General features: G+C 38.3%; 1 protein-coding gene across 1 annotated transcript in view; it reads right to left on the reverse strand.

Annotated features, from left to right (window-relative positions):
• The window catches only part of SUGT1 (SGT1 homolog, MIS12 kinetochore complex assembly cochaperone), a 50,854-nt gene that overhangs the window by 22,351 nt on the left and 17,442 nt on the right, over positions 1–11,061 (reverse strand). The window contains exons 5-6 of the mRNA XM_004707968.2: positions 9,260–9,356; positions 6,518–6,625 (exon numbers count right to left, since the gene is read on the reverse strand). Of these exons, the coding sequence (XP_004708025.1) occupies positions 6,518–6,625; positions 9,260–9,356 (205 nt within the window). The remainder of the gene's footprint in view (positions 1–6,517; positions 6,626–9,259; positions 9,357–11,061) is intronic.

Below are 11,061 nucleotides of genomic sequence, written 5' to 3' on the forward strand. Positions count from 1 at the left end.
CGGGGACCTGATAGCAATGACTGTATTACCCTACTAGAGAAAAACAAGTAACAGAATTTCAGGTGAATGGAAACATTGGATGATATAAGATACAGCAAAAGAAAAAACAAACAACAACAACAACAAAATATATATAATATAATACTAAGGGTTCCTGGGGGGTTAGGGGATGAGGGAGGGGACAAAGGGGAATTGATATCAAAATGACCAAGAAGAAAATATTTTTAAATTCATGGTGGTAGCATTTGTAAAATTATGCTTGATCTAACTGAATTATACTATCTGTTTAAGAGTTTCCAATCAAAAACAAATGTTAAGGAAATTAAAAATGGAACAAAAATCCTACAATTTCTTAATAAATAAAATGGATTAGCATGCAGACATGAAGGCTAGTATCAACAACACTGTAAATATACAAATTCTGGCTTATGAAGCACATATTAGATATTAAATTTTTTAATATTTAGTTAAATGCCATGGCATGCCAACTGTGCCAACCCCAGGATCACAAGTGCCTGGCTCATCCCCTGCCAACAGAACAGGAAGGGTATGGACCCCAAAAGCCCCACATCGTGTTCCTTTTGACGGCAGCCAGAGACGTCGTCACCCAGGACCCCCAAAGATTTGGTCCACACTCCTTCAGTGGAGAAATGTTGGTGAGTTTAGCTTAGGGACAGGGGGAGGGGGGGGGTTGTTTCTTCCATGCCTGCAAAGGCCCCCATAGAGGAGCTTGAAAAGAATTTGGGTAGCCTTTGGACATCTATGGGAAGACTCTAACTGAGCATGCACAGAGTAGGACCACTTAGCAGAGGTGAAACCTAAAATCTAGCCTCCACCTTAGGTACGTCATACAGGTGGACCTAACTCAGACCCACCTTTCCAGCCAGAGTTGTTAAAAGCCGGCTGCTGGAAAGCCAATTTCTCTCTTTTATCCTGGTCTGGTCAGCAGCAGGTAGAAGGTGAAGGTCTCCCACCCCCGTACGGGCACACATGCACCCAGTCAGGGCCTAAAGCCTCTTGGCCCACATACTCTTAGTCTCTGGGCCCACATGTTCCCAGCCTCTACAGTTCTCGGGCTTCTGGCCTCCCAGGGTCCCCCCCACCAAGTTCCGCACATGTGGGTGTTATTTTCCACATGGCTGATCATGCCCAGTTGTGAACCCCAACATGGCATCCACATGGTTTCACACACTTTCCAGAAATAGCGTGTACCCTTTTGAGACTGTAAAACCCTGAAACTTGTCCTGTCCTTCATAAAAAACTCACTTGGATTATAATCAATCAATTAGTGCTATGTCATGCAAAATTTAAACTATTTTCACTGAAAATTATATTCACTTAAAAAGTAACAATCATTACATTGATATGGAATACCCATTGTAAACTGGAGGAAAAGAAGAATTCTCAAAAGCAAAGAAACTATTCTTTTTAATACTACACTGATTTTTTGTAGAACCTTTCATTTTAAGTAGATTCTCCTAAGCAAAATGCATGTTTTTCTCAATTCATATAAAGCATTCAAAACATATGGCTACATATAAAAAGCAAATTAGAGCATTTTCCATTTCCATATCCTCTAAATAAGCCCCAGGAACTCAAAGAAAGCTTCTCAATATTTTAACACTGTCTCCCTCTGCTGTATGAAAAAGGAAATTTTTCCCAATTTCATGAAGATAGCTAATTTAAAAAAATTGTTTCACAATTGGTTTCCCATAAAATATATTTTAGTGGTGTCAGGACAAATAAAACAACCATCCTTTTCTATTTTCCTTTGGAGATCACAACACTCCATTTTTTTAATCTAGAACTTAGAAAAGCCTAGCAAACAAGCTCTCACTTTGACAGTAAGGAGTCACAGTGTTCCATTCCTTCTAGGTCAGGTTGAAAATTTAAGTATCTATGTCAGCAGTTCTCAACATGTGTGTCGTGACCCCTTTGGGGGGATCAAATGACCCTTTCACAGGGGTCACCTAAGACCATCGGAAAACACGTACATATTTCACAATATAAAATTTCATATTGTTTTGTGATTAATCACTATGCTTTAATTATGTTTAATTTGTAACAATGAAAATACACCCTACATATCAGGTAGTTAGATTACAATTCATAACAGTAGCAAAATTACAGTTATGAAGTAGCAACAAAAATAATTTTATGGTTGGGGGTCATCACAATGAGGAACTGTATTAAAGGGTCGTGACATTAGGAGGGTTGAGAACCACTGACCTCTATGAACCTGGAGAAGGAAGTTCAGAAACCTTGATGTTTCTGATCTATAAAATAAAGAATAAGAATACTTTCCCTGGCAACTTTCTAAAAAGTAAACAAATAAAATATAATTTAGATTCATTCACTTATAATTATTCGTGAGAAGTCACGGATATACAAAGCAGCAGACCTACCAAATTTAGCAAATGAAAAATTACAGCAAGGAATATATAAAAAATACAGCAAGGAATATATACTAAAATACAAAGTAACCTAGCATCCTGTATTTCATCAAGCAAATCTTATCAATGTTGCCCAGTCAATCCCAACTCAGTGACCTCATAAAGCAGAACTGCCCTGTGGGGTTTCTGAAGTTGTTAATCTTTATGGGAATAAGAAGCCTCATCTTTCTCTCATAGAGTGGCTGGTGGGTTTGAACCACCAATCTTAAGGTTAGCAACACAATGCTTAACCCACTATGCCACCATGGTTCATTAGCAACCTTAACTGGGATACATAGAAGGACACAAATTAGACACTTCTTTTCCTTGAATGACTTACATAAAATACTCTATATAAACAACTGCTATTCAAGGAAGAAAAGCGACTATGAAGCATTTCTAAAAAGGGGAAAGGGCACCATAAGAACATAATAAAGAGAGTAGAAGGAGTTGGTTAGGAGCAACAAGATCTCTTCAGATAAAAGAATAAAGAACCAAGGTATGACAAAGTGTTTACTTACAGCACAAATTCTAGTCAGTGATGTATATTATACACTTCTTCCAACACACAAATTCTTAATGGATTTATCATTTATTCACTCAAACCAGTTTATAATTATGTGACTTCAAATGGACATGCATTAACAAATTAATGATAGAAACATAATCTGAAAATTCCAACCTCATAAACTTATGACCAATTGCACTCAATTATTTTACTTTTGCTCTGATTAAGCAAATTCTATACTATGTGGACAGGTATTATAACAGAACATCCCGAGTAGATTTTACTCTTTTTCTTACTACATTCAACTCTCAGGAAGAAGCTGCTTCACAGCACTACCTAATTCCTAAAGGCAGGGTTGGGGTAACATGAGAAAAATGCAGATTCTTTTAACTCAAGGAAAACAAATGTACTGTTTATTTTACTTTCCACATCCTGTTCCAACCCTCTCTTCTCTCTGTAAGCCCTATTACCATTCTTTCTGACATAGGTCAACATAGGTGCTGTTCTGTAACAGAACTGTGGGGGGAGGTCAGATGCGCAGGCATTCCCCCCCTGAAGGCGATCAGTTGCCAGAGTGCACTGGGCCTGCTCCCTGCTGCTGGAGACAATGGACTACTTCTCTCTGAAGCTTGGGACCATTAGCTTGGTTCCTGTAGGAGGGGTTTACACCCTACTGATAATGGTTCCTATGGAGACCCAGGGACAGGTCCAAGTTAATCTGCCATCCTAAATCTAGGATCCGCCCATCTTGCCACATGTATACCCCCAATCCCTCCTTCCTATTGCGTGTATGTCCCTAGACCACCCCCTCTCATTACCGTATAGTGCAACCCCTTCCTGTGATGTATGTCTTCACCTGTAATTAGGGGGCTTGCACTTCCCCAGAGAGGATAAAAGCTTGGGAAGCATTAAAGTTTCTCTCTCTCTACCTGGTGGCTCCCCTCTCTTCCCCATCTCCTCTCCAGTCCTCTCTCCCTTGTTCCCTTTCCTGTCCTCCTTACCCTCTCTCTCCCTCCACTTGGACCACCAAGCAGGGCTGAAGTGAGCAATGCTACCATGTAACAGTCTGACTCCATTTATTTCTATATATCTCTTTTATCTCTCATGCTCTCTATAACTTTATTATAATCTTTACTTATTACCGCTGTACAATTGCACCTACTGGACCTGTGATGTTTTGTGGGAACCCCTCTCCCCTTAACCCCACACAGAACAATTCATATGTTCTTAAGAGTCAAACTCAACAGTCAACAGCATCATGTATTATAGAAAATGTGTTCAGAGGAGGTGTAATAATGGAAAACATCTACTTATTAGGGTCCTGGTAGATTTCACAGAGTTCCTAGCCACAAGGTCAGCAGTTCAAAGCTACCAGCAGCTCTGGTGGGAGAAAGACAACGTTGCACCTATAAAGATTTAAATGTCTCTGAAAACCCAAAGGGGCAATTCTACTGTGCTATGTAAGTCAGAATCAATTCGATGGCAGTGAATTTGGCTTTGTGTCTTTTTCTGTTTATATGGTTCATTATTATTAAGTCATTTGAACATAGTATACCAAAACCACACCTAAACCCAAGCCTACTGTGTCTCTGAGTCAATTCTGATGCAGAGCATCCCTGATATAAGGTTTCTGAGGCTATATTTCCTTGAGGGAGCAGACCTTTCTCCTGTGGAGTGGCTAATGGATTTGAACCACTGTTCTTGTGCTTACCTGACTATACCAAGGCTCCTCATTCAGTATATACCATCACACACTTGTACAGTTGAAAAAGGTTTCAGAGTTCAGTTAGCTCACAACCCTCATTTTACAGATGCTACAAATAGGGAGCTACAATCTCATTGTTTCATCTTATTGACTGTAATGTCACTAGTTTAAACTTAGAGGGCGAAGAACCAAAAGTCAGATTTTAAAAATATCAACTTACTGTATTTATAGTAAATTAAACTAAAACAGCATCTTTTGACTGATATTTAAAATATCCCCTAAATTATCATTTTATTCAACATTTTTACTTTTCAAAATAAAAGAATCTATAAACTAAAATATTTAAGCCACAACTTAAATTATTACTCCCACATAATAAACTAAGCCAAAGTTCAGCTGAACTAAAAATGAAAAAAAAATTTTTTAATTGTAATTTGCCTTTTTAAACTCTGAGGTAGGGTGAGAAAAGTATTTGTGTATCATTAGAATCACATCTTAAAGGATGCACAATTTTCCCTTTTAAAAATATATTTACTAAAAATATATTAATCTTTTAACAAGTATACAAACAACTCAGGCTAAGTAGAATTGTACATTCCTTTGTCCTAGAGCTTTGGGGAGTAAGCAAACAAACAAAAAACTCAAAGCTACTGTTAACTTGATGAACATAATAAAAGTGAACTGTATATATAAAGATTGCTGACATAACAAATGTTACATATTAGCAATGATTTTTTAGTTGGAAAAAAAGTGCTTATTTTTATAATTTATTTGCATCATATTTAAAGATATATGCCTGAAAAAAATCCAGTTCTTTTAAAATTGTTTTTATTGTGAAATGACAGGAAGTTTATAGAGCAGATCCATTTTTCATTCAATATATCATACACATTTCGTTTCATCTCATTGATTATAATCTCTAAAGTAAAACATCAATTATCCCACTTCCTCTGTTGTTCCCCCATTTCTACTCCTCTTGATTTACTAACCCTTCTGATCTCTGTCCTGGGGTAAATGGTGCCCTTTTGATCACAAATGGTTGATTATTCCTGCCTCCCTAGTGTTAATGTTTCCCTTTAAAATCTATCTATTGTTTGGCAAAGCTGAGCCATGGGGCTGAGTTTATTTCCAGCCCTAAAGGGTGACTAAGGGCCAGAGGCTCAGGGGTTCTACTGGGCTCTAGCCGAGTAAGGATTCTCTTATGATTCTGAGTTTTGTTTCACATGTTTCTTCTACTCTATCCACAACCTTCTCACGTGATCCTTTGAGAGCAGTTGGCAGTAGTAGCTGCTGGACACCATCTAGTTCTGGTCTCAGGGTATGGAGACTGACATTCAAGTAGCTCATTAGTCCATCAGACTAATTGTTTCTTGTGTCTGTGGTTTTCACCACCCCTCTTTCCACCAGACAGGAGAGGCCAGTCGTTGCCCCTTAGTTGGCTGCTCATGAGCTTTTAGGAGGCCAGTTGTTATTCACTTAGTCACTAAAGCAGGATGTAGAACATTGTCTTTCTGGATTATGCTGGCCTAGGTAGGCATCTCCTGAGACTATGGTCCTGAGCTCTGAGGCCCAGCAACTCATTCTCCTCCCTCCTCAAGGGGTTTGGCTAGGCCTAACAAGTTTTCCTAACTCTGCCCCCTACATGTTCCACCACATTCATGAATGTATTTGCAGCCAAATTAAATCCCCATGTACAAATCTCCTCTGTCAAACATATATATGTGTACGATGACCTTCCCTCTCATACATGTTCAGCCTGTGGGTCCACCGTGCACCTAGCCACACTACTTTTAAGCTTATAATCACACAGATTAAAATATTACTAAAACCAAAAATATGTAGTGTTAAAATGTAATTTAAAAAACATATTACCTTTGTTGAAAGCACTTTAAATGTGCTCTGTTCTGGTAGTATAGGATGAAGAAGTCTCAGTTTCCAATTGTAATCCTCTCCAGAAGGAAGTTTCACCAAAGCACACAGCTAGTGAACATAACATTTCATTTTGTAAATTTATACAATGAAGTAAAATACTTAAGCTTAATAAAATTCTAAGTTTCTCTTGCTATCCTAAATTAAGAGTGGTCTTCTATACTCACCTCACAAACACTCCTCATATCCAGTGTCTGGAGTGATGTGTCATTTAAAACTTTGATGATGTGATCACTGCAATTGCCTTATACCCCAGGGGGATGATTGACAATGTTTTATTTTTTTGTTTCTTAAGGGTTGTTTTTTTTTTCCCTACCTTTAGTTTGTTTGTTTTTGTTTGTTTGCTGGTTGGTTGGTTTGTGGTTTTGATTATTTACGACCACCAAAGTAAACCTGAGTCCTGCATATCCCATGGACAAGCAGATAGATTCTGGTCTCCCACTTAACTCTAAGCCCAATCCAAGTTCTGATAACATGGCCCTGCTCCACACTCATCTTCATGAAATGATCACGGAAGATAAGGGTGCTACAGCAAAGTGTGAAGAAAGCAGATGGTACCCGGCTATCAATCAGAAGAGTGTCTGGGGTCTTAAAGGCTTGTATTCAAACAAACACCCATCTCACTGAGGAGTTAACTAAATCCACAGGGAAGAAGCACACCAGCGTGTGTGATCCAAAGATGACAATAACAAAATTCAAATATGACAAAGGGAAAAGTATCAGAGCTTCAATTGTGAACACCCAATTTGTGGAAGGCTATGGAAAACAGTGGGAGCCCAAAATTTATCTACAGAGTAGCTAGTCAGAATAAACCACTGGCAGATCCCCTCTAGCCACAGGTAAGGGTGTCCGACAGCTTTACTATCAGATAGAGATCACTGTAATCTGGATTACGCTGGACCTTATGTGACCTCCCTCGAGACCCAACCTGAATTTGTTCTAGGTGCAAGTATTTCTTGCTTGTTCCATGACAAAAATTTCTTCCCTGGCTTTTTATTGATGATAGTCTTCTTTCTTACTCAGCATTTGTATTTTTTATCTTCATATTATTATTTTTATTTTACCCTTTCCATGTTATTTCGCTGTTGTTTTTATTGTTTCTGTTGGGTTTCCAGTTTGTGATGCACAGAAGGGGTGGATGCATCCAGATAAGAACTGACACAAGGGTCTATAGGGGATATAGCGGTGTGGGGTGAGAGACAGGGAGAGGGGATTTAGGGAGCAAACAATGTATGTGGGAGGGAGGAGGGAGCACTAGAACTGATTGTGATTACACAACTCATTTTAAAAGTGATTTAACCATGAAAAAAAGAAAATGTTCTAAAATTGATTGTGGTTGGTAATGATTGTACAGTTCTTCCTAATATGACTGAACTACCGAATTACATGACATGTGGGTTATGTGCCAATAAAACGGGGAAAAAAAGGAATTGTACACAGCCACACACAATAAATAACTAAATAACAAAATAAATTAAGAGTGTTCTTATTGAACCAAAATGGCATAAAGCATAGGAGCAATAGAAATTTACATGGAAACAATTTATGAGAGTTTCCAAACCCAAAACTAACCTACCAAGTCAATCAAACAACACATGAAACCTAAACTAACACTAATACACAATGTTTGCATGCACAGCTCAATGTAGTGGTAGCACTGCTTGGGGTGGTGCTGCCAAACTAACACGAGCTTGATACTACTTTCAATTTTTGTAAAAGCAAAATCCTCTCCGTATTTCATTCAGTTACTGAAAACAGGTAAAAGCAAAGTGATGTAAAGCATATTTTCAAAATGAAGGGGATGACTGCATAGACTTTCAATAGTATTAGAGCAGAGTTGAAATACTGTAGATGAGCATTTCAGATTTAAGATGAGGACCTCAAAGAATTTCTATTTTCCATTTGATATCTTTCACACAGACTTTTATAACAAAAAGCGGAAGAGAAAACATTTCACAAAACACCTATTTGGGGCTTAAATCTCAAAGAAACTCTACAAAAGAACAAAACAATACCACATATAACTATTCATGTGGCAATACTTTTTTTTTTTAAATATGCTATATTTTTTTTTAAATATGCTATCTTGAGCAACTATCATAAGATCTGCTGATAAACTAATGAAGTTACTAAAAGTCATACTCAATAGTTAATGAATTATGAAACTAATAATCATCACAAAACAAAAAACTATAGGCCTCTTAGTATATCACACAAATATAACCAAGTTATGAATTTCACTAATGTCAATTTCTGCTTTGAAGCCCACATATTTTACAAAAAATAATGACACAGAACTATACTTACAGGGTGAAAAAACTTGTTTTTACATCAATTTCAACTCCAAGTTATCCTAAAGTTTCTGAGGCTGTAAATCGTTACAGGAGCAAGCAGCCTCATCTTTCTCCTGTGGAGTGGCTGGTAGTTTGAACTGCTGACCTTGTAGGTAGTAGTCCACACTTAACCCAAAGCACTACCAGGATGCCTAGCTATACCTACAGCATATATTCTGATCTCAAAACTTAAAATGATTCAAAATGAAAAACAAGGCTTCTGATTTCCTCCTTCAGCATGTCCACATATTCTCAAGATGAATGACATACAGCTGTAGACTGTCACAGAGAATCCTATACCTATAGTCTCAAAATCCAAAAATATTGTTCAAAGATTATACTATATACTGACCTCTTTTTCTGAAAATTCCACATTTACATCATTCTTCTGAACATTTTTTATCATAAGTGTAATGATTACTTGAGATTCTGTTTGATACCAGTCATACCTATTTAAACAAAAGGAAGAAACTTAAAACAGTTGTTCCTTTAATGTTCATCATGATAAAAACTAGTCAGATAAACAAGAGCTCCACTTTGAGGAACAAAATGGTAAGGCAGCTAGCCGTTCATTCTCAGAAACAATTATACGTAACCAATTTTCTAGGCCTATACTAATGGAGCCACTATACTAGTGGGTGGAGTTTTCAACCCACAGAGCAAGTAAAGTGCTTTTGTGCAGGAGGCTGACTCGGAGAGTGGGGCGCCTCTGGGCACTTAACTGGGAAGCGGGGCTTGCTGACCCATGGAAGTGGAGCACCTATGGGCATTTAATTCAGGGACCCTGAGCTGAGTGAGTTCAGGTTGAAGCTTCCAGCCAAGTTATATGCACCCTGGGCATTGACTAGCAGACAGACGTGAAAGGACTTTGTAAGATGTCCTCATAAATAACTGTCTTGAGTATTTCTCGATGGCGTTACAATCTGTTAAGTTCCTTAATAAACTCTTCAATCATGATTTTGTCTGTGGGTTCTCTGTAGCCACTACAATGGATATTAGAACCCTAAGAGGTAAAACAGAAAATACTTGTGAAAACAACAGAGTCCTATTGCATCACTATGAGCCAGAATCATCTCAATGGCAGTGAGTTTGGATTGGTGCTTAAGCTAATATTAAAAGTAAAATTTATTCAAAACACTGAACAATTACTGTGGTTTTTTACACTCTCATTTCAACCTAATATCAAGGTAAGGTAAACACTACTATCCCTATTTTACAGATGAGAAAGCAAGCTCAGAAAGGGGAAGCTAAGTCCCAGAGCCAATCAGTGGTAGTAAACACTGGACCCAGACCAGCCTGATCCCACACACCAAGTTCAAAACTCACTGCCATCTAGCTCAATTTCATCTCACAGCGCAACACTATCTAGAGTTTCCAAGGCTATAAATCTTTACAGGAGAAGATAGCTTGATCTTTCTCCCTCAGCAAAGCTAGTGAGTGTGAACCAACATCCTTGAGGTTAGCAGTAGACCAGAGCTCCTTCTCTTAATCAAGTTGGGTGTGAAGAGCACCACACATAGGTAACAGAGGCAAAGAGAGCTCCAATTAAAACACTGGATAATTCAAAGCATACCTCACTATGCAGACACAACACCTTTATACAGTCTCAAGGTGGGAGGAAAGCCTAGAGTCCAGAGAATCTAGTTATGAGTACTTTTCTCCCTGAAAGAGTTCTCATTTTCAAATTAGACTAGACTTCATGCTCAACTCTGGTGGCACAGTGGGTTACACGTTGGACTACGATAACCTCCAAGTCAACAGCTGGAACCTTCCACGAGCTCCGAGGGACAAAGATGAACGTCCTACTCCAGTAGTGGAGGACTATGAGTATCTTACCACTATCGTAGTTCCAGTGCCAAACACAAGTACAGGACACGGTGATTCAACAAATACTGGGTTATTTGATGCTCGAAATACCAGAATTATGGTTCCATTTTTACGTGCACTTCTACCAAACAGGTCAATTTTGTCTACTATATACTTGAGTGACATTACATACCACCCGAGAACTGAAATGAACAAGCCGTTTTAACATTTTAAGTTATTTAGGCGATTATGTCAAAAAGCTCCTTAACTAAAGCGGCTCACTGAAGAGGCAAAGCTCCCGCTCAGGTCACCTCATGGTTTTCCTTTTATAAACCTAAGGTTACATCT

This window comes from Echinops telfairi, unplaced genomic scaffold (genome assembly GCF_000313985.2).
Source record: "Echinops telfairi isolate 266 unplaced genomic scaffold, ASM31398v2 ScPeMD7_11;HRSCAF=52, whole genome shotgun sequence".
In the NCBI taxonomy this organism is placed as follows: domain Eukaryota; kingdom Metazoa; phylum Chordata; class Mammalia; order Afrosoricida; family Tenrecidae; genus Echinops; species Echinops telfairi.